Source organism: Callospermophilus lateralis, chromosome 2, assembly GCF_048772815.1.
Source record: "Callospermophilus lateralis isolate mCalLat2 chromosome 2, mCalLat2.hap1, whole genome shotgun sequence".
NCBI classification, from domain to species: domain Eukaryota; kingdom Metazoa; phylum Chordata; class Mammalia; order Rodentia; family Sciuridae; genus Callospermophilus; species Callospermophilus lateralis.
This window is the reverse complement of record NC_135306.1, coordinates 189,516,176-189,544,070: the sequence shown is the minus strand read 5'-3', so window position 1 is coordinate 189,544,070 and position 27,895 is coordinate 189,516,176. Positions and strand designations below refer to the sequence as shown.

Genomic DNA, 27,895 nt, shown 5'->3' with positions numbered 1-27,895 from the left:
AAATGAAGATATCCCTCTCCTCCATCCGAGTTCACAGCGCTTCCATCCACCCAATGCTAAAAGCCAGAAATGTGGTGGCTATTCTTGATTTTTACCCCCACATCTAATATATTGGCAAGTTCTGCTCATTTAGCGTCAAAAACATTGCTCAAATCCACTCCCTTCTCCACCGGACTGCACCTCTGACCAAGCCAGCAGCCTCCCATGGTGCTACTGCCTCTGCTGTCTACTTGTCTCTACTCTTCCTTCTTCCCAAACTACTCGTCAAGGAACAATTAGAATGATCGCTTAGAAATGCAGACCAGATCATGTCACAACCCATTTATTCCCACAGCACAAAGAATAAAATCCAAACTCAGATCTAACTGCACATGCTGTGAATACTTCTGGTTTTGTTCGTTTGGGCTATTTTTACTATTGTTTAGCTCCTGTGACCTCCCTGAGGGCAAGAACCATATTTGTCATATTCACTACTGTATTTTCAGAGCTGAGCATTGTACCTGACACATGGTAGGCGCTAAGTTAATATGTGGTAGGGGAGGGAAGGAGAAAGAGGCAAGAAGGAACTGTTCCTGAAAATACTGTCTGCACGTGGGCACTGGACAGAATAGAGGGAGCGAAGACTGGAACTAAGGACACCAGAGGGAAAAAAGAAGTTTTAGTATGTGGAGCATGAGGTAACAAGATCCTGGGATGAAGACAGTTGCTGTGAGGATGAGTTCTTTAGACATTTCAAGAAAGTGCCAGGCATGGAGGTGCCTAGTATCCCAGGCACTGGAGAGGCTGAGGCAGGAGGATCAGGAGGCCAACACCAGCCTGAGCAACATAGCAAGACCCCTATCTTTAAAAAAAAAAAAAATTAAATAAATCTTGGCACTGATTTTATGAGAAACAAGGGAACAGGAAGAACTGAAAATAACTTATATCGTTAACCTGACCAAGAGACTGTGATAACATGAACATAAATGGACTTACTAGCAGCTGGAATTGTGGAATTTGTCTGAAATAACAGCAAGGAATCTCATTTTGTAATTTCAATTTGGAAGCTGTTGTTAAGTGGAAACACCTCACAAGCATATAGAAAGTGATGATTGGAAATTGAGAAAAAAGTGAAAGCTGAAAATAAGAGATTCAGAAGACACCCCATCAAACAAATGACTGAAGTTGTAAGAACTAAAGAGATCTGATTTATTTGCTTATTCACTCAAAGCACACACACTTGTGGGGACATGATGCTAAGACAGAGACCTCGCCTATCTGGTGTTTACAATCTACGGAGCTTATAATCCCCTAAAAATAATGCAGAGAAAGATAACAGAATCAAAGACAAACTTGAACATCCATATTTAAGGGGTTGAATATAAAGAAAATTAAAAAAACAGCAATGAAAATAACCAAGGGGAAAAACCAATAACAGCAGGAGAATGACCAAGATATGACCGTATTTCAGAAGCCAACAGGAGAAAGAAAAGGTAGTTAATCGATGGTTGAGTATCGTGGCCAGAGGAGTAGGAGATGCTGACTGAGGAAAGGCCAGTGTGCTTGACTTTAGATCAAAGGCATCAACAAAACTTAAGCAGAATAGGGGGAAAGAACTAGAGAGCAGGCATTTCAAGAGGGAGCTAAGTTGTGAGGAAGGGGAGACTGCAGTGTAGACAACTACTGTCAGAATCTTTTGGGGGGAAGGCAGTTCAAGGCCTTGTGCATGCTAAGCATGTGCTCTACTACCAAAGTGCACCCCAGTCCCAAATCTGTGCTTCAAAAGCAAAAATAAAACCAAGATATGTACAGTGTCAAACAAGTTTTCTCAATATGATAAAGATAATAGAAGTTCCCTAGCTCTTTAGTCCAAAGAATGGATAAATGGTGAAGTTCCTGGACAAGTACAGTCAAGGCTTTTTTGCAAAATGAAATATTTGAAACTAAATACAATGACTCCACCTGCCGAGGGCCAAATGTATCTAATTGCCCTATCTCCCAGCTTACGGTTATGCCAATAATGTCATTTTCATCAATAACACCATTTATCTTCAAGTTCTTTCCTCAAATTGTGGTGTTACCTGCCCTCAAGGACCTAGCTGGGTCCAAGACTGTGCCATGGGTCATCTCAGCTAGCCACCGTATTTGGGCTGCAGTGTTGCTCCTATAGCACCAACATGAGAAAACAGCTGAACTTTATGTTCAGAGTGGTGATATATTTGTAAAATCTGACATAAACAAAACATATTAGTTACAAAAATTAAGGAGACTATAAAGCTGGGATCCCACAAAGCATCCCTGCAGAGTTATCCTGCTGATTCAATCCAGATTTAAATGATGATATCCTCAGCATCGATCCGAAATACATTACTTTAAAAACAGAAACAGTTGTTTCTGAAATAAGATCTGCTAAAATAAGAGGTTAGCTGGAAAGGCACAGCTTTGAAAGCACTGAGGTTACTGGTTCAAAACAGTTTTCAATTCAGCTAACACATATGAATCTTTGGGTTTTTACTTAACTCCTGATTTTTGGCCTTCCTTGGGCTTGAAGGTTCTGGTGAAGGGAATGAGAGAAAGAAGGAAGGAGGGAGGACTAGTAGGTGCGATCGATTATCCTATACCATGTGCACCACTGATCATCACAACTCGACAGCCAGGAGGAGTTCACCAACGCCTCACCAAGTTACAAGGGGCCGTGGCGGCAGCACAGCTCTAAAGGAGTGGACAGCAGCACATGGCAGCCCAAACCAACAGGGAGCTCCTGTCTTTCCTTTTCAACTGCACATACTGAAAAATAAGTGACATTGCTAGGGAAAAACCTGCTGATGGTGTTTAGATTTATGGTATTAGGACAGGGTAGAAGTGAGAAGTTACTGAATGTAAATAAAACCAATTTTTGATTTACACTCACAGCTATAGCCATTCCTTCTCCACTGAATGTGAATTTGAAATCAGAAGAGTTAAAGTGATAAGGAGTCCATTCTTAGTATTACCATACTTCCAAGAAATTCAGCTTAAAGGAAGTGCTATCTTTTTTTTTTTTTTAACATTTTTTTGTAGCTGTAGATGAACAGAATGACTTTATTTATTTTTATGTGGTGCTGAGGATCAAACCTTCACACATGCTAGGCAAGTACTGTGCCCCTGAGCTACAGCCCAGTCAAGGAAGTGCTATCTTAAAGGAGCTTCCACCCAAGACTGTAGCACTGGAACAAATGCTCTGTGTCCTCCAAGAGCATGTGAAAACAAACTCTCATGGCTGACACCTGGCTGACCTCAGTCGCTAGCAGGGGCACCAGCTTCACTAGCCAGTGGCCGCTCGTTCCCAAACCATTCCTGGACATGATCTGATCAGAATCCCCAGTCCCCAAACCTCCCTCTGTACCCTCCACTGTTGTCTGTGGCAGCCCATTCGGAAAAAGAGTAAACTCGCCTACATCCATAACCTGCGTGCTCTAGAGTTCCCTCTTCCTCCTTGCCCCAGCACCTGACTATCTCCAGAAACTGTACTCCATAAGCCCTCTCAAGTGGAAGGCCATCATGTCTCGTGATCCAGAGAAGGGCAGAGCCAGGTGATGGAGGATTCTCCTTACTCTTTACTCCTCACATTTATATTTTTGAGCTCATGGAATGTGTCCTTCTCTCTCCCCCTCACCCTTGGTCCCAGGAATAAACAAGGTCTAACAACCTCCTAACTGGTCTCCTTGTCTCCTCTCTTGCTAAGGTTCTAATTCTAGCCCAGGTTCTGCCCAATAGCAATAGTGACCTTTTAAAATTGTCAACCAGGCCATGTCACTCTACTGCTTAGCACATCTTAACAGATTCTTGATAGATTTAAAATAAACGCTCTCTTTCTGAGGTCCACAGTCTCTACTGACCTGACCCCTGCCCACTTCCCATCTCATCATGGGCTCTGCTCCTCATGCTGGCTGGCTAGGCTCCAGGACACGGCCTCCTTTCCTTCCTCAAACACTCTAAGCTCTTTCCTACTTCAACTAGGCAGTCATCCTCAGAAAATATGACCTGTTAAAGATGAGAAAATCACCAGCAGGCAAGGAATAGTTCTTAGAGTATGGCAAAGAAAGAAAAAAAGTTACTGTAGAGACAAGTTTTAAAAAGTCAAGTTTGCAAGCAGACTCCATACCTAACCATGCCATAGACAGAAACACAATGAATCACTTTGGAAAAGACTGTTCTCCTAAATCCCAACTGTTGGTGGCAATATAAATCTGGGAAATTCTTTGCAAAAAGTAATTATTCCTAAAGGATGTCAGGCATGGATTCCAGGCTGAGACAAGGCCCTGAGGAAGCAAATGGTAATTTCAACTCCCAAGAAATCTCAAGTCTGAAGGTAACTCAAGACATACCAAGACTATCCACTTATACAACACACACACACATACACACACACTCATTTACTCACTCACACCCTCCAATGAGATAGTTCCAGTGATATCTAATGAGACAGCCCTAGAGATAGTAGCCACAAAGCTCCATCAGTATTTCTGACCCATAGACCACTTCAAATTCCCTGAGATTCCATTATACTTCTCGGCCAAGAGAACTTGGAGCCTATTTCACTGATATTCATTTCCTTTTTCAATTTCTGATAAGTCACCATGGTATCTACCATTTATAACAGCTTAAAAATTCACTGACTACTGCAGGAATTTTCATGAGAAAATTTTTTGATCACTCCCATGAAGTGGCTACCAATTACCATTTCCATTTACAAAAAGGAATAAACATAAATGAGGCAGATAAGTGCTTTTTACCAACATCAGGGACAGAAAGAGGAAATAAAACTTGATTTTCTAAGTTTCATTAGGGAACGGTTAAAAAGACCGTGGTTATCAACAGTTTCTTTTGAGTGTTTCTCATGACCCCTCAGAACTGATGCTGTAATCAGAGGCTGGGGTGCAGCAGCAGGGGCTGCCGCCTCACCATGAAATGCTGCACAAGCCTGGCTTATCCAGTTTCCTATTATTTGGGATTTCAATATCCTAATTTTTTCTAGAGTCCAAGGAAAAAACATCAATATTTATGATCAGGGCTTTTTTTTTTATACTCCATTCTTCTCAGCAGTGTGCAGAACACAAAACATACAAGAAAAAGCAAGGGAGGCAGCAGGTCTCCACCACTAGACCTGCTTTTACAGCTATCTGCTCTGGTGAGATGAACAGGACCCTTCCTTCAGAAGGCATTTGGGAGAGGAGCGCTGGGAGAAAGGCCCAGCCGGCCTGAGCTCAATCAGCTAGGGGTGGAAAGAAGCCTCTCAGAGTCACATACAAGATGCTGGTAAAGGAAAGAGCTCATCCAGGATAATTTGCTAGAAAAACAAGGCTTTTGGCAAATAAACCTCCAGTGCATCACAAACTTCCTGCTATTATCTAATAACCCCCCCACTCAGCCATCAGTTTCCATGGTAACCGACAGAGAAATAGCAGCCTGCCAAATGGCTTTTGTAGTTCCTTTTCCAGTTTGTTCTTCTGTGTAGAATTAGTATTAGTTGGGAAAAGAACCAGGTGAATCTTTGCAAACAAGGACACGGTGTAGTTTGAAAAGTACAACCAGGTTTGAGACAAGAAGTGTAGGTAAGCTCTCACAAACCCAACCCTATAGAATAAAAAAGGTGAAGTGAAGAATATCTGGTAAGATTTACTTTGGTCTTAAAGTGAGATAGCCAAGCAATGGCCAGGATATGGGTATGGTACTCTTCCCTCAGCCTCCAATTTAACTACACAACAGAAGGGATGGGGTAAATGAAAGAACAAGATCAAACAAGTCTACCAGCCCCCAAGTACTTTACTATTATTAGAGGAAATGGAAACTTTCTCTAAAATCAAAATAAATAAGCAAGAGTTTACAGATTAGGACACAGAATAGTGAAAAAAGGATGGGCACCTTGAGGGAGAGAGATGTTAAACCCAGGGATGATGTATGCAGGACTCAGACTCAGCCAAATGCATGAAATGGGGGTGGGGTGCTGACACCTAGGAAACAAAGGTTGCCTTCCCATCTGAGAAATCGTGAAGAATACAGTGTATGGAAACTGGGGCAGCTCTTAGAAGATCAGCAGCTACAGAGATCTACTCAAGGTGCCAGACTTCAAAACAGCAGCTGCTGCAGAGGAGGAGGAGTTTGAATTTTTAAAAACTCAAGATTATTTCTCTTTGAAAGTAGCCCAAAACAAATGATTTTGTTTCAAAACCGCATACTGCATGAAGTGCAGAGAATCTTGTGACTTCTCTGATAGCTTCAGATGAGAAACTGTGACTCAAATCAAAGAAATTTGAGCTTATCTGACAGAACAAAGTGAATAGGAGTCTGAAAGAGTCCCTCCCACAACCTTTAAGGTACCTCAAAAGTGTCTTGTTGACAGACATGACAATTACAACCTATGGCAGCCTTCTGTGATAGATCTCTAAGAGTTACAGAAAGTCAGACTCCTACAAAGCCCACACAGAAGATTAAACTAATTTGTACTTTTGAATTTATGCTTTACCTTGGGTAGTATGAATCATGAGTTACGTTCCCAGAGCTATCATCTGAGTTTAGAGAGTAGACAATGATTTGCAATAACCATTTCCCTTCAAAAGGATCGCTGAAGATGTCTACTCTAATAGCTGCCAACTTAAAGAAAACCTTCTGCCATTCTAGTTTAGTGACATTGGTGAAGCCCCAGATTTTTGGAATCTATTAATGAAGTCTGAAGGAGTCTTTTCACATACTTAAGCTTGTGTCCTGTTTACCCAAGAATGAGCATCTGAGGCGTATTCACTGATGAGTGATTATATATCAACTTTCCCCGTCTTAAACAAAAGACAGAATTGAGAAGATACATGAAAATTGTGACACATCCAATGAGAATCAGGACTAGGCCAGAAGCTGAAAGTTCCTACAGCCAACAATGTGAGGTACTGACATCTTTATACTTCTTCTCCAACCCTTTCCTCAGCAAGCATTGTTTCAAGACCTCAGACAAATTGTCTGATTTGTTAGATTTATATTTCATCAAATCAACTTCCATATATGGTGCAGATTCCTTGCTACTGGGAGACAATGAAGGGGACTTTGGCACTTTTTGAGTGTTTCATGTACTACACTTTCACTGGTGTTTCTAAAAATAAACTCCAAGAAATCTAAGAAAGAGAAAGCCTTAGTAATGGCGGTCTCTCTCTTTGTTCTAAGTAATTGTACACAGAAACAATGTTGTATATGGTTTTAATGGTCTCTGTGCACACATTAACCTGTCACATAACTTAAGTATATTACCAAGAAATAGCTATTGATTGCCACGTATTAGGTTTTTATGTGAGAAAATGAAGAGCTTCTACTGCCAGAAGAGGAGAAAGAAAGGGGTGTTTCTGGGACCAGAACATTGTTAATGCTTAGTAGTAGGAAACTGCTTGTATGGTAAAACTAACTACCCAGAAGGCATACTTTAGGAATTTTTAAGCTCCAATCTATAAATAGGCCCCACATTTTTTCCCAAAGGGGTGGTGGTAGTGACTGTCTGTGTGTAAAGAAACAGTGAATGAATACTTAAATACTTAGCAACAAAGAAAATAACTGTGAAGCACTAAAGACAAGGATTATACTAAAGATGACACTCCTGAAGCTTATGTGCCAATCAGAAGGCTGGAAGGACAGCTGCAGAAGGAAGGTAAGCCTAGCTCCCAAGACCATGCCTGGCAGCATGATGGTGTTCATGTGTCTAGTTTGAGAAGGTCTTAACTTAAATAATGAGACACACAGTGTTTCTCTGTGATTCATAAAACAGGAATCATCTCAAGGGCAAGATGAATTCTTCACAAGCATGAATCTGGGATTTAACTGAGTGAGTGCTCTGTACACAAACACAACCAAATCTAACAAGAATACAGCAAAGGCTGGGGAGCTTGATTCTCAAGTGGCACTCCTAGGTACATGGAGGCTGCTTGCCAGTGACAATGTAAAGTCTATTCAAGTGCTAAGGGAACAAGCTGATAAGACACTGGCAAGACACAATCCCCTGCCAACCATGACCAAAGTTTCTATGTAAACAAAAGCAAAGAAAAACTAATTAAGGGAAATTATACCAATAAAAGTGCTTATTGGCATACATGCAGAATAACTCAATATGCTCCAAAATACCCACAGCATGGAACCCAACACACCCCAGGAAGGCAGCCCAGGGCCCCTTAATTGTATTCTTAGAGAAGTATATCTGATGAAGAACAGACTCAGCACTGAGTGACTAATAAGGATGTGGCCTAGATTAGGTCATATTCAAAAATCAGCCTACTGGCCTCCACAGTTGACTGGGTCTGGTTTAATGATGCAAGCTGAATAATCAGGATCCTTGGTTAAGAAGAGATACACACCCTGGAAATAAGATAATGTGTGGAAGTTTACTCTTTTCTTGGAGTCCTTGCTATTTCTCTATCTTTGTCTTAAGTTCTACACTTTTGATTTTAAAAATTTAGGGCTGGCAGTGTGTGTAGCTCAGTAGTATGGTGCATGCTTATCATGTGAGAGGCCCTGGGTTTAATCCCCAGCACCAAAAAAAAAAAAAAAAAACCAAAAAATTAATAGCCCTAGTATCAAATTTCATGCAAGTGAGGTAAGAGCTGGATGAGAAACTGAAATCATCACACAGTTCAGTCACTGCTTTTCTAAGTGAACTTAGATGATAACCTCTGGTAATCTGGCTTTTAGTTTCCTCTCTCCAAAAGAGTCCAGGTTCATCCATCTTTCAGGAGAAGGCTTAGGAGGAACAAAGGTGCATGTGACACTCTCTCGAAGCACAAGGCCCGGGCTGTCGTAAAGAGCATTTAAAATGAAGGCTTCTTCAGGGGCATCTTTCCTGAAGCTCTTTACTTTCCCTTCTTGCTCCATGAGCTTGAGTTACCCTGTAGGCCCTCCATCATAGCATTTACCACAATTGCAATTATTTGAGTAATTAGAAACATCGTCTACCTCCACTAAATGTATCTCCATGAGGACAGAACTGTCAGTTCTTTCAATCAATGGACATGACCCCCAACACCGAGATGGTGCAGGCATTCCTGTTGGATATGTAAATGAACAAGTGAGCACTCTAGAGGCCAGAAGCTTACTATGGGCAAGCAATCAGTTGAACATGTTTTCTCAGTAACACCCACACTTGTATCCTCTCTATCTGTAGATAGGAGCTTTTAGGAGCTCTACTTTCTTCACAGAGTAATAGGAGGCAGGGTGAGACAAAAAAGAAATACTTACAGGCGGGGGCTTCTTTCTCATCTCAAAAGTGCGTGTGGCGCCAAAACTGAGTGAAGCGATGACGGGGCACCTCCCTAGTGAGGGTTCATCATCGCTGTGCCAGTCCACGCTGTCCTTCTCATTCCGATAAAGATTGCAGAGTAAGGAGTTGAAGGTGTGGCCAGTGTTCCCCTCAATGCGGTTCTTCAGGGTGCTCAGCACAGGATGCCACTGTAGTCAACAGGTCAAGAACAGTGCAGAGGCAGTTACATAGGCACGAGATGGCAGCCACGTGGAAAAAAGAAAGAAAGAGCAAACAGGTCAAGTTATAAATGGAGGCATGGAATAAGCAAACCACACGGAATGGAGTAAACAGTAAGCAAGAAGAGTTAGCCTAATTTCCTTCCATCATTTTAATTTTGAAGCAGGTTAACCTGTGGAATGTTGTAAAAGTACTAAATTTGGTACAGCAATGTCAGAACCAGGGCCTCCCTACCCACCTCATCTTTCTCGTGTTAAATACATGGCCCTCACCAAAAAGCAAATGTCAACATATTCAGGGCAGTTCCTGTGGTAAGCTATCAGGGTGGCAAGTGAAGCAGAGAAGCTGATGGGCAGCCAAGTAGCACAAACCCAGACAGAAGTCTGAGGAGGGAAAGAACTCCTCACTGGATGTCCCTCTGTTCAATCTATTCTTATTTGATTCTCAAGGGCAGAGTTTCTTTTTAAAAAAAGACATTTAATACTTTGAGTGGCTAACTTCCTAAAAACAGAACCTGGAGGGGAAAAAAATTCTTTTCTACAGAATAGGAATTATGACATGCCCTGAACATTGTAAGGGCTGTAATCTCCATCGGACTTCATGGGATACCACAGCCCTGCCTCCTTGCCCTGAGTTCACTGAGGTAGTGCGTATTTAGAACTGTCAGGGGCTACACCTTCCTCAGGACGCTCCGATGTGAAGCTTGTCGTGCTGGGGATTGAACCCAGGGCTATGTGCATGCAAGGCACGCACTCTACAAACTGAGCTATATCCCCATCCCCAGTAGTATTATTTTTAAAACAATATAAGACTATTCAGTGTTTGCACTATTTTAAGTTTGCACTGTTTTGAATTTTTCCTAGAATTCCGTAACTTCCAGAAATCTCAAGGGCTCTATAGGTACTTTAGGACAGTGTTTTTTAAGCTTTATCCTATCAAAATTATTGAGGACCCCAAAGAACTTTTGTTTATATGGATTACTGCTATTGGTATTTACTATATTAAAAATTAAGACTGATGATCTGGGAATATGGCTCAGTGATAGAATGTTTGCCTAGCATGTGTGAGGTGCTGGGTTCAATTCCAAAGAATGAAAGAAAGAAAACGAAAGAAAAAGAAAAAAATTAAATTATTGATTAATTTATTTAAAGTACAATAACAAATCCATTACATGTTAATATAAATATTCTGTTATAAAAATAACTATAATTTGTAATGCAAAAAAAGTGTTTTACAAATCTCTAAAATGTCTGACAACAGAAGTAAGATAATTCTTCTTTTATGATTCTGTATTCAGTATGTTAAAATGTTATTTTCATTGAAGTACATGAAAAAAAAAATTAGCTTCACCCAAATAAGTAGTTTACAGTTCTTTCAAATAATGTGGCATCTGAAACCATTTTAAACTTTTTGAGTTCTTTTTTGTTGTTGTTGGTTTCGTTTTTGTTTTTTTTGGGGGGGGGTGAGGGGATACCAGGAATTGAAATGACGAGCATTCAACCACTGAGCTACATCCTCAGTCCTATATTTGTATTTTATTTAGAGATAGGGACTCACTAGTTGCTTAGAACCTCACTTTTGCTGAGGCTGGCTTTGAACTTGCGATCCTCCTGCCTCAGCCTACCAAGCCTCTGGGATTACAAGTTTGCACCACCACACCCGGCAAACTTTTTGTATTCTTTTGCATTTAAATCTACTGGTCCAGCTTGCACTTTGAATGAAATCTTTAACCCAGTATGATTTCATAACATTCCCCAGGATCATATGGAAAATACTAGTTCAACTGAGTTATTATACAGATCTTCTAGACATTGAAACATTTCATTATACAACAACAAAACTCACATCCATTAATACTATACTGACCTCGTCAGAAAAGTCTAAGTAATAGGAAAAAGTCAGGCTTAAAGTAATGGATACCAGTTTTTCAAAGTTCTAATTGTTGTTCAAGTTCAATTTCTATCATTAGTAATAAATCCTGTTTGTTGTTTTTCTTGAAGTGACACTGACTTCATTTATGAGGAAATAGATACTAAGCACTCAAGTCTGAATAACCAGTCTGTTTCTTATTGTTCTTCTAAATAATAATAATAATAAATAGCCCATGAAAAAAAGCAGCTAGTTCAGCTTTAAGCTCAAACAAATGCTTTCTGGTTTGTAGCAGGTGCTTTGTGTGTATTTTCAATTTCATCCAACTAGTAGGAAGACATGCACTCAAAGGCCAAGATTTAAGAAAACTAATAATGTCTATTCTTCATGAAGGGAAATTTTTAAATGAAATCAGCATTTTTTTAAACTTTAAACTGAAAGTGCACGGTGGTGAAGAACACAATGACTACCAGTATAGCTAGGTGACAATGCTTACTTAATTCATGCTACAGTGCCATCAATTTTATTCTCTAGCACTTTTGTAACATCAGTGCAAATCAAAACAGTGCAAACACTGAATAGTCTTATATTATTTTAAAAATAATACTATTGGGGCTGGGGATATAGCTCAGTTTGTAGTGTGTGCCTTGCATGCACATAGCCCTGGGTTCAATCCCCAGCACCACAATATTATAATAATAATAATACTATTGAAGATCCCCCACAAAAGGTTTCATGGACTACCTTCCAGAGATCCAAAGCTTATCCCTCAAGAACTGTGACTCTGAAGAACTCCTTAAATGTCTGTGTACATGTTTGTTATTTGGCAAAGGCAAGCACAACATTATCAAGTATGTCACATGATTACTGTCAGGTAAAAGTGCCAGGGAAGCATATGTGAGCATCGCTCATTGAAATGGAAACCATGGTTGAAGGTGGGTGTCCTTGTTATAGTTATCAGCATTATATCCTAAGCAGAGCATTTTAAAAAATAAACAGTGACAACAAAGAAAACTTGGGTCAATACAACAAAAATGTTATTAAACTAACCTATGTTCAAGAGAACAAATTCCAAAGTGAAATTCCAAAAATAATGTCAGTAATCTGTAATTCCTATTTATTTTACAGCTTTAAACTTATCTTCATGGAGCTAAAGATCAGATACTAGAATAAGAAAACCAAGATATAAAGGAGAAAGGTAGCGTTTCTATAATGTGACTGTGAATCTAATTAGCACCTCCCTGATTTACTTGGGGGCTAAGCACTGTGATAACATCAAGTTTGCATTACATTTTGAAGTGGGTATATATTTTTTTCTTGGTTATTTCTGGTAGTTGAAGTAGATAGAAAAGGAGAAAAACGGGGATAATGAACTAGAGGATTAATTTAGACTCTTTAACCAATACTCTATATACAGATCCTTCAGAACTGAATGTCTAAATTAAAATTCAGCGTCATCTCACTGTTCAGTGAAGACATTCTATCCTTAAAAGACATTTGAGAAAAAGAGTATGAGAAAACAAAAATCACAGAGGAAAAAGATTTCAAACAATGTTTTGCAGAGTCCTAGGTACCACGAAGGTGGTCAGAGTCTACAGTAGGAGAAGGGGTAACCAAGATGGTGGCATTCTCAGCCAGTCAGTGCTTGGATCTGGTTTACCTACTGGGTCCACATAAGATTTATTTGGAACAAATCTTATAAAACAAAATTAAAAACATATGACTGAACCTGACTCTTTTCCATTGGATGTTAAGCTTGAGGTCATAATGATTTTTAAATTAAACAAGTACCCCAACATGCATATACATGTTGTGAATCCTCCTTTAAAAAAAAAAAAAAAAACAGAGAAAGGGGCAACTTCAAGACAGTATATAAATAAACTAAATCTATTAACAAAAAAAAAAAAACACAGAAATTCCAGATTAAAGAATTCCAATATGATAATCTTAATATCCAACAAAAGTAGTTTGCTTAAAATAAGTTATGGAACATCATGAAGCTTTTAAATATGGTGAAGAATATTTAATGGCACTAAAGAATGTTAATGATATATAGCTAAATGGAACAGAGTAGACATAATTGATCTTTTTTTTAATGTATTTTTTTAATATTTATTTTTTTAGGTGTAGATGAACACAACACAATGCCTTTATTTTTATGTGGTGCTGAGGATGGAACCCAGGTCCCACCCGTGCTAGGCGAATGCTCTACCGCTGAGCCACAATCCCAGCCCAATTGATCTTATTTTGTTAGGAAAATTCCTCTACATATCTTTGCCTAAAGTAAAAAAGACTGGAACTAAAACACCAGGTGGGAAAAATAATCATAAAAATTTTAGAACTCTCCTTTATGTTATTTTAAGTTTCTACATTTCAAATAATAAGCACACATTACATTGTTTAAAAACAATTTGTCATACAAAATTATTTTGAAGGGTGGTCAAAAAAAAGTCCCCCAGAGTGAAAGACAATAAGAAACTCTATTCAGCAAATCTCATATGACACATTTACTTTGAAATTGTGCTTATTCATCAGGGCAGTTATGCCTCAGCAGATGTATGGCAAAGTCTGGAGTCACTCTGGTTGTCATGATGGTGTGAGAGGAGCCATTGGTCATGAACACCACTACACATTCTACAATGCTCAAGACAGCCCTGCACCAAAGAATTATCCAGTCCAAAATGTCAGCAGCACTGAGGTTGAAAAACCCTGTTTAAAAGATCAACTAGAGTGAAAAAGAGCTTCTTCCCGACAGCCTGGTTAATCCCCAACTTCAGCTGTGACTGTTGACAAGAAGGTAATTAATCCTGACAAAAACAAGGGTAGTGGAGTATGTTGGACTGGCCTAATTCAAGTCTCTCCATGTTTCCAAATCAACCTCAGTTACAAGGGTCTCGACACTTTCCTAGGTCACATTCTAAATACAGCCCTAGGAACCAAAGCATATCTCTTTTGTAAAAAATATCCCAGACAATGTTTTATCTATGAACATTTTAGTAAATTGGTGGTTTGTGTTTACATATTACTATAAGTTCCAAAATGTGTCACATTTCTGTATCCAAATGCCACAAGCAAAACTCCATTTTCTTCAGTCTCTTTCAATAAAGCATAACATTATTTGCCAAAGGCAAGATTCCAGGAACTAAACAGGGAGTTATTTCTTGGATCTTAATTCCATCCGCTGGACGAGTTTAATTTATATACTAAAATATCTTTGTCTACTGTCATGGAAATTTTTAAAAACCAAAAAAGCAGCAGAAACAAGCCAAAGTGGTAATAAGTTGGAAGTCTGAGGAAATATAAGGCATAGAATGAATACAAAGTTAACAAAAAAAAAAGTCAGTTTTTTTTTTTTTCATAAATAGGAAAAGAAGTCTGAAAGATGGAAAAAGTCATTCTAACCTCACTGGCTAGGCATAAGGATATAGCCACACAACAAATGTGTAGCAGGGTGTACACAGAAGGGTCACAGCCAGAAAGCCTGGGTAGGGAGGTATCAGAAGAAACAGTTCATGTTCTGAAATCCTGGACTCCAGTTCCAGCTTACTCTAGTTCCAGTTTTCACTCATCCTGAATTCATCTATGGATCAAGGATGACTAGCACAAAGTCTCAATTTTAAACCCAGAGGATTTTATGAACTAGCAACCCTCCTGTACCTTTGCAAGACAGCTTATTGTTACTCTATAGTTCTCAAAACTTACAATAGATAGTCTATAAAATTACACCAAGGACAATATTTCAACATACGTGAGGATTTGGTTCCATAGTGATTCTTGAATAAGTGTACGGAAGTTCTCCATACCATGCTGTAAGTCTTGGTTGTGGATAAGTTACATCTAAGAGAGAAAATACAGGGCTCTTGAGATGGTTTAGTGCTATTCAAGGTGTACCTACTGTGCATCAACTATAGGCCTTGCAATGTGCAAGTGGTCAGGAGAAACAGAGAGGAAGAGAGGGATGGGCTCTGATCCAGGTTCCAGCATCATGGACATGTTAGGCTTTGGTGGGAAGGACGGGTAGGTAGGGTTAGCAAGGAAGAGGAGACAGAGAAGACACAATAGTAGAAAAAGCCTGAGCAAAGGCTCTGAGATGAGAACTGTGACTTGTTTGTTTCAGTGATGACATAAACAAGAGTCTCAAAAGGCAGGATATGGAGCCTGGACCTTTACAAGCAGGAATTTGTGGCACCAATGTCCATGAGAGAAACAAGGCAAAGCAATCACCCCTGTGTTCAACACTGCACAAGCCCTTTTGATTCCAAATAAAGGAAAAGGGTTCTGATCAACTGTACCATACATCTGGCTTTAGCCAGAAGTTTTTGATGTTTTTTAGAGAGGAAGCTATCTATAGATCTGCTGTTTTTCCCACAACTAATATCAATTACAACCACAGTAAGCAGCAGCAGCACTGGAGACGCAGCTCACCAGTAAAGTGTATGTTCAGCAGGGGCAAAGTCCTGAGTTTAAGCCTCAATGCCAAAACAAACAAACAAGACAGCTAACCTTGGCAAAGGCCCACTTACTATGTACCAGGCATTCTGTTAAGCGTTTATCATGCCTTATCTCATTTAATTAACACAACCACCATATAAGACAGGTATTATTATTATTAGCTCAACTTAAAGATATAAAAACTAAGGATTAGAGAGTTACTTAACTATCATTTGCTTAAAATTAACAATTACTTTGAATGATAGAGCAAGTATGGTATGCGACCAAAGCTGTGCTGTAGAAACTCCTGGGATTTGGGAGAAAGTTGCCCCATAAAAGCTAACTCCTGTTCTGATGTGTGAATAACAAAAATGAAGTCAGGATACATTGCCTCTTGCTTTACAGAAAATTTAAATTCACACAACGTGCCAGGAAGGAAACACCGAGGAAACACCGCGCTAGAGCACAGACGACCCCCAGTGACCATCTGTGGCATAACAGGCAGCGTTGGCTGTGGCTGCCTACAGAGGAAGGACAGGCTCCAGGTCAGGTAATAAATTCTGCTTCAGCTTCACAAGTTCAGTGAGTGCTGATGCTGAAACCAGAAGAAACTGGACTCTTCTGGTGAAAGTGAAATGAGAATTAAAAGTCAAAAGAGTAAATGGAACAAAAAACGTATGCCAAATAGGATCAGAAAAAAAGAAAACTCTGGACGCCTCCATGAGGAAAGAAGGAAGCTAGCATCTCTGGAAGTAACAGAGGGAGAAACCGACATAAAGGGAGTGTGTCAGCAGTGCAGGCAACCCAGCCTCCCCTGGCCCCTTGTGCTCTCACCATGGCCTCCCTGATCTCTGGGCCTTCACCAGAGTCTCTTCTGCCTGGAGTATTCCTGTCCCCTGTGACTAGCTACTTCCTGCTTCTCCTCAGGGTGTCAGGTCAAATCTCTGTTTAAGACTGGCTGCGGTGAGCAGAGGCAGAGACAGTGGAAAACACTCTGAGGGAGACCAAGGCAGTGCCACTGTCGCCTCGAAGATCTACTCACCCTCTCTGATGCCCATCCTCTGTTTCCAGGGGACGTCCCGGCAAAGCTGTTCCAACATCCAGTCAGCTTCTTTCAAGTCAAGGAAGCCAGGATACAAGCACACCCTTGAGGCAGAAACAACTGCTATTAGCTAAAGAACATGGAAAAGACGGGTTAGATGTCTAACCCTGAGCAGTGTTCACCTGGATCCTCCCTCCTGTGGGTAGATGAAGTCATTTCACCCCTCCACAGCAAGCAAAGGCTAATATCACCCAGGTCACAATGCTCCAAATATAAAATAAACTTCTTCCATGTTAAGCCAAATGAAGGGATATATGAGAGCTTCTACAGACTGATTCAAACACAACTCAGATTTGAGTATTACCAAATAAAAATACCAAGAATTTAAAGGCCAGAAATTATCAGCATGTTTTTTAGCTGTGAAATCTTTGGAAAGTTAGTTAACTCTCCTGAAGCTTGGTTTTCTCATTTACAACCCAAAGATCATACTCATCTTTAGTTTAACAACTAGTGGTCTTTTAAGACACTATGCCAATTACAGGGGAAGACAGAGATCATTAATGACTATATCAAAATAAACAGATGCAAATGAGGATCCTTTCTCTCACTGAATGCATGTTTATTTCAACAATGCCAATTTAACTCAAAATCATTTTGTGTATCTTTCCAAAAAAAGTTCTGAAAGCCCACGGGATAGTCACTTGAAGAGCCTTGGTGGCAGCCAATCGTCACTCTGAAGGTGCATTCCATTATTTAAAATTCACCTGAAGCCACAACAAATTAACAATAAGCTGCAACCAAAATAATACATCTGGTTCTGTGTAGCTTTGCTTAAAAGGGGAGGTTCCAAGCAGGGTGATAATGACAACAGTGCCAACGAACTTTTTAGAGACTTCCAAGTCTAGCAGAAGATCCTCTAAGCAACTCACTTAGATGTGTAAGCTCTGCTATATTTATTTTGAATGTCTCATTAATTTTATAGTGACAATTAGCGGGCTTATGCATTAAGGTGAGGTTTTCAAAATGTTTTTAAAATAATAGCTAATGTCTTGTACTTTAACTACTGAAATCCACCCTAATGTAGCAATATAAATGACATGTAATACTACATAATTAGTATTTGTAAGTAATTCACAAAAATAATACAATAATAATATAATGCAGGACTCACAGCCAAGAAGCCAAGGATAGACTAAACCCAACTCTAAAATGAAGTTACTACGCAGCTGTAAAAGGACTCAATCTCTCAAGGCTTCTGTTCCTCATCTGAGAAGCTGGGGTAGTAATAGTGACTATATCTGACAGGGAGTCTATGAAAATATTTTCACACTAGAATATTATATATTACAAAATTCTTATTCCCCAAGAACTTAAAGTGCAGAAATTACAAGTCTGTTTTAACAGATTATAACTTGGTGATAATTACAGTCCCTTTCAAGTGAGGAGTCACTTACCTAGATACACCTGTGGGTGCCAGGCTGATTTCATACACACCCTCCCTGCTAAAGAAACAAAGGAAAGAGAGGTGTTAGCACGAGGCACTGGGGGAAGGGCTGTCCTCTGGAGTCTTAAACTCTGGCTCACTAAAATCACATAACCAGAGAGCACTAGGAGGGAGGCACAACCCCACCTTCCTCTACCACTGAGATAAGCAGCAAGGTGGTGGTACATCATTAACAGCACTGGGAACAGAAGACAGGGTCAGGCCACGGAGACAAAAGTGGAACAAAATCAATTCTCATTCTCTTTCATATTTCACCCGTAATTTAGCCTGGAATCTATTACACAAAAGGTTATCAATAGAGACAAAGAAATGGGGTATCTTCCCTTTGGAGAACTTGGAATAGGGTGTATTTACATCCTGTAAATAACAAGCACATCCTGGGGCTCTGTGCTTCTGTTGCTTTCAAAGACATGTTAATGTGGTTTCTCCTTTGAATAAATTCCTTTAATGGCTGCCCAAAATTGCCTTCAAGGTCTTCATGATCTGACTTCCTCTCTGAAAGCTCCCACAGACTCATCATCCTCCAGCAACAACTGACCGTTGGAATCTGCTGAACGTATGTGTGGCTGCATTTCTAAGCCCGTACATGTTGGAAGGCCTTCCTGCCATCCAGCATCCCTAACCCAATCCATCTTCAGCTTTGGTACCCTGGAGAATTATAATTTACCCTTCAAAAATTTCACTCAGCATCACCTATAAACAATTCCTGATCTTGAATCCATGCAAATATTGTTATCAATCTCATCCTGTGACTAGTATTAGTACACTGTTCTACCATGTACAAGATTATAATTTGTTTACATGTCTATTCCATTTTCTAGATGACAGTCCCTTAGAAACAAGGAGTGGGATGGTATAGTTACCTATTGCCTGCATATAGCAGATGGGCAAAAAAGTTTACTGAAATAAATCAAATGTGGAAAAGTATAGAAATGTTGCAGATGTGCAGGGTGTATTAGACTTGGAAAACAGCCCAGACTGGACAGGTCCATCAGTCAAGACTACTGTGTCAGATCCTTCTTACAGAGAATATGCAAAGGGTCAGGTTTCAATATCGCCTTCTGTTATAGGAGTTAGTACTTCATGATCTCTGATCTCTTATAGACCCTTTAAGCCAAAAATAAAGAAATTACCTATACAGTCTATACAGTAATGCCACGTTTCTGTAAATTATCTACATAATCTCCTGGTGTGTGAGCATGAATACAAGTTTTAATATGATATATTTTGGCTTATATTTAGAAACTGGCTCACCCTTAATATGGAACACACTTCTGATTATTAAAAATATAAAATTTTGCAAAGTTAACTTTAGATAACAAGAATTAACAAACCCTAGAGCAAACAGGAATGGATTTTGTCATCCTTCTCTTGACTTACAAACTGACAATTACCTATTTTTTTTTTCAGCCTGAATGTCCCATTTGGAATGGGTTTTGCTTATTCCCTTTATCGTTAATGAAGGAAGTGCTATACTAATTTTTTTTTTAAATCAAAGACCATTAGAACTAGATTAAGCCTTGAGTGATATGCAATCCAAATTCTTAATTTTACAGATAAGGAAACTAAAATCCAGAGAGATGGGAAGAACTTAACTAAGGATTAGTTATAAAGTTAACTAGTGACAAAGTGAAGACTAGATATTTTCCTTGAAGTATGTTGACATTTGTGTTGGTTTCAAATTCTTCTATGTTATGTTATGTTATTTGGCTATTTCATTTTGGCTCATGGGTAAGAACACACACCTAAAGCTAATTTGCTAAAATAAAAGGATAGGTTTTATTTAAAAAAAAAATTTTTTTTTTTTAGTTGGACACAATATCTTTATTTTGTTTATTTTTATGTGGTGCTGAGGATTGACCCAGGGCCTCGCACTTGCTAGGCAAGCACTCTACAGCTGAGCCACAACCCCAGCCCAGGATAGGTTTTATTGACAATTTATTTATATCAGATGGAAACTGAGAACCAGGAGAGAAGGCAAAGCATCTCTCTCCAATTTTGGATAAGAACCATTTTTGACACAGATCAATATAAGAGGAATATTTAGTATCATTTAAATTGCTGTGAAACAATCATGTGGTTTTAATAAATGGGCTGTAAGGCCATCTGGACTGCTAGCAGCTCTCATGAGCACAGCTAGCAAGATGGTACTTCAAGACTTCTCAAAAAGCCATGGTCAGATGACTCAGAAAAAATTCCCCTCTGTCTTTAGCAAGAGATGTTTTAGCTTACTGTTGGCAGATATCAGTGAAATACAGCCAGGAAATCTATACCAGAATCAAAATTTAATGTACTGAGGTCTTGTTGCATTTTCCATATGATCAGCAGATTCAGAAAGTTCTCCCAAAAGATCAAGTTCAAAGACATCTGAGATGGACACATTCCAGCGTAGGCTTAAGACACTTATTGGGCCGTTCTCAACCAGCTAGAAAGTTCAGAGTGAGGGAAAGATCCTGGGTTCTCCCTTTCATTGTGGGCAACAATTACAGGAAGGCAGCAAGTTACTTACTCAATCACTCGTGGTTCTGGGGCTCTACGTACTACCTGCAAGGAAACAGGCAGATTTTAATTCTTGAGTGATTCCTAATCTCAAGGAGACTCATTCACCATATCTTCTCATTTCTGGTCAAAATAAATCAGATTTATAACTATCCCTTTTTTATTCCCACCTCTCACTATCCCATCAGAGACCCTCAATTCCACTCTTCAAAGAAGAACATTTACTAGCAGACAGAAAAATACAATTAGAATTAATCAATTTTCCCACTGGCCAGGAGATCTGGAAAAACCTTCTTTATATAAAGGAGATTTAAAAAAAAAAAAAAACAACAGAAGACATCATATAAAATAAGGACATTTGGTAACTATTTCTGCAATAATTACTCTAGCAAGATGCCTGATTTTTAACTCCTTTTCCCCCCATATTATTAAAAAGTGACAACTGGGATATAGATCACTTGCCTAACATGTGCAAGGTCCTGCATTCAATCCCCAGCACAGCAAAAAAGAAAAATATAAGTAAAAGAAACATTAAAAAGTGAACCTACTCTTTTTTCAGAAGAGACTCAAGCGTTTTGCTACAATAAATGAAATTTCAATTCAATTCCAAAGACATCTGCTGTAGTATCACTGGAGACAGCATGGTTTAGAATTGTGAGAACTCATATTACCCACGCAAGCCCGAATCATGGCGAAAATTCACCCATCTACTAATGGAACAGTCTCCCTGCCAAAAAAAAGGGTGGGGAGATAACATATGACCATAAACTGGGGCAGAATACAAATAATCCTCAGACATATGAGGGAACTGAAATATTTCACATTCCTTAATTATTATAGAATTTTTGCTCTGCTCTTCATTAGTAAATTTATTCAGACACTATCTGAGTCCCTGCTATGTTTGTTACTGTTGAAGGAGAAATAAGACTTTACCTGCTGAGGTTCTCTAAACACAAACTCTCTGTCAGACAGATGAGGCTCCTTGTTCCTCCAGGTCTGACTAGAAGTCTGGTGGAGATGGCTCCTAGCAGTGGTAGCTGAAATAGGAGAAGGATCACCTTAAGCCAAGGAAAAGTCCGTTCCCATAAACTTCTGCTGGGTAAGGACCAATAAAACCCACTTGGAGATGATATTTATGACATCAAAAATTAATTGGTAAAGTCAACAGAAAACCTTGCACACTGTGAAGGGTTTGAGGGTATTGACTAAATATGAGGAACACCAAAGAGTGACCTTTAGCTCATCATACACAAAACCAGACAAAATGCCAGCTATGTTTTAAACAGTTCCTTAACATCAACTGAAATGGGAGTTTATTATAAGCCAAAAGGACATATAAAAAAGAGGATGATAGCTGTCCTCATCCATGAACATCCCCCCACAAGTCCTACAGGTTCTTGCCTGGCTTCGCAGTAGCCTGGCTTTGGGCAGGGGCAGCCCAGGCTCCCTGCACTCGGGCTCGCCTTCTTTTGTCTTCCATGTTGACCAAAAAGGTTTCTGCTCTGAGCTTTCAGATGATTTCATTCCTGATACAAACCACACAAAGATAGCTGTTAAAAAAAAAAAAGGCACTTTTAGTTAGGATTGTGAAAGCTTGTCCTATTAAGAGGTAATTATAATCCTCTCAGGCAAAAGAGATAGCTCAATAACAATCAGAGCTTCTACATAAATCCATTTCTGTCATCACAACATCTCAACCAAGGAGCCTACTAAGTCACTTGGGACTGCTGGCTTATCCTTTGGAAGCTCATCATAGTACTTTTACTTCTTTCACAAGTGCATATTAAGAAATTCTAAAACCAGGAACTATCATAAATTACATAAGGAAGCTATAATACTCCCATTGTCCCCTATATGGACGTTGAGAAATAGGCTAAGATTCAGTTTCCAAGAATATTTCCATATTCCATTACCAAGCATCCCTAGAAGCTTATTAAAAGCACCCGCGGGCCAGACACAGTGGAGCATGCCTGTAAATCCCTGTGGCTAGGGAGTCTGGGGCATAAGGATCACAAGTTCAAAGCTAGCCTCACCAACTTAGTGAGGCCCCGAGCAATTTACCAAGACCCAGTCTCAAAATTAAAAAAGGCTGAGGATGTGGCTCAGCAGTTAAGTGCCCCTGGGTTCCATCTGTGGTACCAAAAACAAAAACAAAGCAAAAAACACCCATGGCAAATGAACCTGGAGGACTTCATGCTATGTGAATAAGACAGGCATAGAAAGACAAATACTGTGTAGAATCTAAAACTGTCAAACTCATAAAAGTAAAGAGTAGATGGTGATTATTAGAAGACAGGGACAGAAGGGGGAAATGAAAGACAATGGTCATAGGTACAATGTTTCATTTAGACAAGAGGAGTGTTAGTAATCTAATACATGAAATGGTGACTGTATATTTCAAAATTGCTAGGAATCAATTTTAAATGTTTTTACCACAAAAATGATAAGTATGTTAGGTGATAAATTTATTAGCTTGACTTAATCATTCTATAATGTTAACATATATTGAAACATCAATATGTATCTGATATACAATTATCATTAGTCAGTTAAAAATAAAAATTAAAAAGAAAATCAGGGCACAATGGTATGCACGTGTAATCCCAGTTACTCAAGAGGCTGTAGCAGGAAGACAGCAGTTCAAGGCCAATCTGGGCAACTCGGAAAGACTCTGCCTTAAAGGTGGGAAGTGGGTGCTGGAGATGTGGTGGAGCACCACTGGGTTCAATCTCCAGTATGGCCAAGTGTGGTGGAACACACACATAATCCCAGCAGCTTGGGAGGCTGAGGCAAGAGGATCACAAGTTCAAAGCCAGCCTTAGCAACTTAGCGAGGCCCTAAGCAACTTAGGGGAACCCTATATCTAAAATATAAAAAGGGGCTGAGGATGTGACTCAGTGGTTAAGCGCCCCTGGGTTCAATCCCTGGTACCAAAAAAAAAAAAAAAAAAATCTCCAGTATATTAAAAAAATTAAAAATATCTATGGCCTGCCTCCAGAAAAATCTGATTTAGGATAGATAAAGGTGTTATTCTTTATTATAAAAACACTGTAGGGCTGCAGTTGTGGCTCAGCGGTAGAGCACTCGCCTAGCACATGCAAGGCCCTGGGTTTGATCCTCAGCACCACATAAAAATAAATAAATAAAATAAAGGTATTATGTCCAACTACAACTAAAAATAAAAACACTGCAGATAATGTGCCAGTATGTATGTACAGTTGAGGAAATTAATAGTGGGTATATTAATATTAAAATTTAAGTAAGTTCCAGTCTTTAATTGAAAAAAATCCACCTCATAACAGCCAGTAACACTGATTTGATATTTTTGTCAATAAAAGCTTAACCCATTTACAGAAATATTCACAGCTACAAAAAAACGAAAACAAAGGAGGTCAGGCCACATGTTCTGAATCTATAACCCGCTTCTTTACCGGTCTTAAAAAGGTTCACATCTCAAGTTCTGTAAATAAAGTAACAAGTTCATTTTATAGCTTGTTTAGCTTACAGATTCCCAGGTCCCATGCCCCAAACGCTGGGCCCAGGAATCTTACGTTTAACAATTTCTCCTAGATGATAAAAATTACTTCCTTTAATAAGTAGGGAGATGATAGGGGTTGTCATTTGCCTATAGGAGTACATGACATAATTAAGACCAGTTCTCCAGTCCCACGAGATGTGTGTCCCTGTTTGGCATCTTCTCTGAATTAAGGCCTTAAAATCTTAACACAACAACTAGCTGTCATCCTCAAAGGGGCCATGGCCTGCTCAACCGCACACGCCGAGCACAGGGAAGCATGTGATTTGTCAGGGGGCAACTGCTGAAAAATCATATTCCAGATCCCCAACCCTAGAGTCACTCCACTGTGGAGTCCCAAATCTGCCTGTTAGCCTCCAGCCCGGGATCCCTGTGCAGAGAAAGCTCAAGGCTCCTTCTGCAGGCACTCCGGGGCCTGCCAGGACTCGCTCCAACCACATCTGTCAGTTCCCAGCGGCATAACCTGTGACAGATGACTGCCCCTTTCTGAGCCCGCTTCTTCCTCGATAAACAGAGAAATCAACACCGCCCCCCTTACGTTGGGGTGCGGATTAAGCCAGCCTTGTCCTGGATTAGGGCTCCTTTCCCTAATCTAGACCCTTCTCCTTAAGGAGGCCCAGGATGTGGTCCCAGCGGCCTCCCAGGAACGGACCTCAGGGGCGGCCCTCACACCCCCAGCCCGAGACCCCCAGCGGAAAGCTCGGAGAGCGCACCTGAGGGCGGAGCGCGGCTCAGAGATCCAAAGCCGCTCCGCCTAAAAGCAGCGCCGGGGTGCCTGACCCTCCGCAGCGTGTGGTCCGGCGGGGAACCTTAAGAGTGAAGCACCGACTCCGGCATCTACCAACCACAGGACGCGGCGTCATGCACTTCCTTCATACGTCACGGGCCCAACGCGGCCGCTTCCGGTGCCGGCTCGGAATCCGGGTAGCTCACGTACCCTGCGCCTGGAGGGCCGAGGCGCAGAAGAAGCTGAATCCGGTTGAAGCTGAGAGTGGGGATTGAAGGTGCTTGGGTGCGAGAGGCCGGGGTCTGGCGAGGGAGGAAGTGAAGACACGCCTCCTAAGCCCAGGTGCTCAGGACGTGAACTCCTCGAAACTGGAGATGCGGAAAGAGCGACCGCGTCCCAGCGCAGCCGTTGGGAGAGTGAGGGACTTGGAGTACCAGGTCATAGTGCGCCCAACCAACGGATCTGCGTTTTGTCCTGAAACAGTGAAAGCCTAAGATGCGCGTCCTTTATGTTCACATTGCAGCCTGGACTTGTCTGGATTGTAGCACTGACGACCAGACCTGGGACCACGCCTTGTTGGTCTCTGCTCTACAGCGTTAACCAGGGTTTGCCCGAGTGAACAGACCTAAATTCCAGTCCAAATGCCACCACTTACTAGGTGTATATCACCCGGGGCTGATAAATGAAGTGATGTTTTTAAAGACTTTAGAACAGTGCGCGGAAAACAACAGAAATTCAATAAATCTAAAAAGTGTTAAAGAAGGATGTCTTCTCTTCACTCCATCTGCGCTCTTGCCTCTTAAAAGTGGCTGTGTTAAGCCATGCACCTTAAGATGGGAAAGCAGTAAATATAGCACTGAATTTAAGTTAGCTATCCGAACGTGGTCGTTCGGATACCTGATACTAGATAGTGGTTACCTGCAGGAAGCTCAGTGTACCCTATAATTGTACCCATATTGTTGCTACTGTCAAGTCCAATTTTCACAGCATCCATTTCTCTTTGTTATGCTTTCTGATATTGAAGGGAAAATGATTTATCTTAGAACTGAAAGGAGGGGGAGGCCTGACAGTATTTTTTATCTTTTCCCCTCTATCAACTAGTAATTTGTCAATGTCTTCTGGCTCAGGAACCTTGGCTGTAGCTCCCAAAGGATGTTATTTTGTTCTTTTCGATGATTATAGTTTTGGAACAGGAAGAAGTCTGGATTGAGGAGTCCCTACAAGTAATCATTAACACTTGTTCAGCCTCCAAGTTGAATGTTTTTCAAAAATCAATCCATGGCCTGTTTGCATCTGAAATCACTGCATTAAAAAAAAAATCACATGCAGGTATTATTAGCTATGCACAAGATGGTTCTGATGCACAGAAAGTTAGAAAACGTCTGGGACATTTGTAGCATTAGAAATCAGTCCAGTTTGTTTGGGACTAAGGGGTTTCTCAGGATGCAGGACTTTAAGTGCTAATTACCTGACAGTCCTGAGCAAACAGATGATTGGTCTTCCCAGATACAGGTAAGTATATAGTATTAGGAAGATCGTCTTTCTGATCTGGATGTCCTCGTTTTGGTCTCCTTTTCCTCATTTCTATTTGCAGTACTTGTGTTTTCATCATGGGGTGGTGGTAGAGACCATCAGAGAGGAATGAAGACCAGATGTACTATGGATGAACCCATTGATCCTCAGCTTCAAACCCACTCCTCATTGCCTGGATCAGAACACTAGAATGTTTCTCCCTTGTCATTTGGCCCAATGGGCAGTAAGCTTCACCAACAGAGGATACAGGAAGAACGCTGAAATAAGAAGGGGCTCTTGTTCCTATTTCTACTGTGCTTCTCTCAGCTGAGATCTTCAGTGCACAGTGGCCAGCAGTATGTGATATCACCCTGTGAACTCATTTACAATGTTAATTCAGTTTATGGTCTTGCAAGTTTCTTTTGTGAAAGTTAAGGCATCAGTTTAGGAAGGAATGGAACCTCCAAACTTGAAGTAAGGACTCTGCTTGGACACAGATAATTGACAGTCTTGAACATCCAATTCACCTGATTCTTTGTTGACTGTGGAAAGTAGCTTGTATTACTATGACAGAGGAGACTACTCATTCTTTGCTTGAAAATGCTATGAAACCCTTACCTTGGCCAAATAATTGGAAAAGGGAGGTTCCTTCTCCACAAGACTCACCACAACCCATTGCCCCTCTTTCTGTCCCATTGCCACTAGACCCATATCTAGATTCAAATGTCAGTGCAGTAGTTGGGCCTTTACACACTATCATACAGGAGAGAATAGTTTGCACTCCAAAGGAATTAGAAGATTTCACTAATATGTATTAGCAGAAACCTGGGAAACAAATATGGAAGTAGATTCTAAGTGTTCTAATCTAAGGAAAGGAGTATGTAATATTAGATCAAGCCTAATTAATTCATGTGGACACACAAGAGATGGACTTGCAGACTTACTGTGTCGACTCATGCATCTGGAGGTGACTCTTAGCAACTTGTTGGCTGGATTTACTAAAACTTTAACTCAACGGTGGTCTATAGTTAATACTATTGAGATGCTAAAGCATGATGTGGAAGAGGAAGCCCAAAGACAAGAGGGAGAATTGTTGGACTAGATTTATCATTTATGACCTTGACCTGTTCCTGAACATAAAAGCTGTGTCCCTCAAGAAGGCCCAGAAGATACTCCTTTCTCTAAGTATTGACATCTCCCTGTGGGCACATTTACAATGTTAGTTCAGCTTGTGTTCTTGCAAGTTTCTCTTGTGAATGTTAAGGCATCTGTTGGGAAGGAATAGTATTCACTATAAAGTATTTCTCAATATC

General features: G+C 40.2%; 1 protein-coding gene across 1 annotated transcript in view; it reads right to left on the bottom strand.

Annotated features, from left to right (window-relative positions):
- Nucleotides 1-25,146, bottom strand: part of Alkbh3 (alkB homolog 3, alpha-ketoglutarate dependent dioxygenase) — a 33,599-nt gene extending 8,453 nt beyond the window's left edge. The window contains exons 1-8 of the mRNA XM_076844351.1: nucleotides 25,057-25,146; nucleotides 22,210-22,358; nucleotides 21,742-21,845; nucleotides 20,819-20,853; nucleotides 18,260-18,307; nucleotides 16,806-16,909; nucleotides 15,081-15,169; nucleotides 9,223-9,432 (exon numbers count right to left, since the gene is read on the bottom strand). Of these exons, the coding sequence (XP_076700466.1) occupies nucleotides 9,223-9,432; nucleotides 15,081-15,169; nucleotides 16,806-16,909; nucleotides 18,260-18,307; nucleotides 20,819-20,853; nucleotides 21,742-21,845; nucleotides 22,210-22,288 (669 nt within the window). The 5' untranslated portion in view covers nucleotides 22,289-22,358; nucleotides 25,057-25,146. The remainder of the gene's footprint in view (nucleotides 1-9,222; nucleotides 9,433-15,080; nucleotides 15,170-16,805; nucleotides 16,910-18,259; nucleotides 18,308-20,818; nucleotides 20,854-21,741; nucleotides 21,846-22,209; nucleotides 22,359-25,056) is intronic.
- Nucleotides 25,147-27,895: the final 2,749 nt, after the last annotated feature.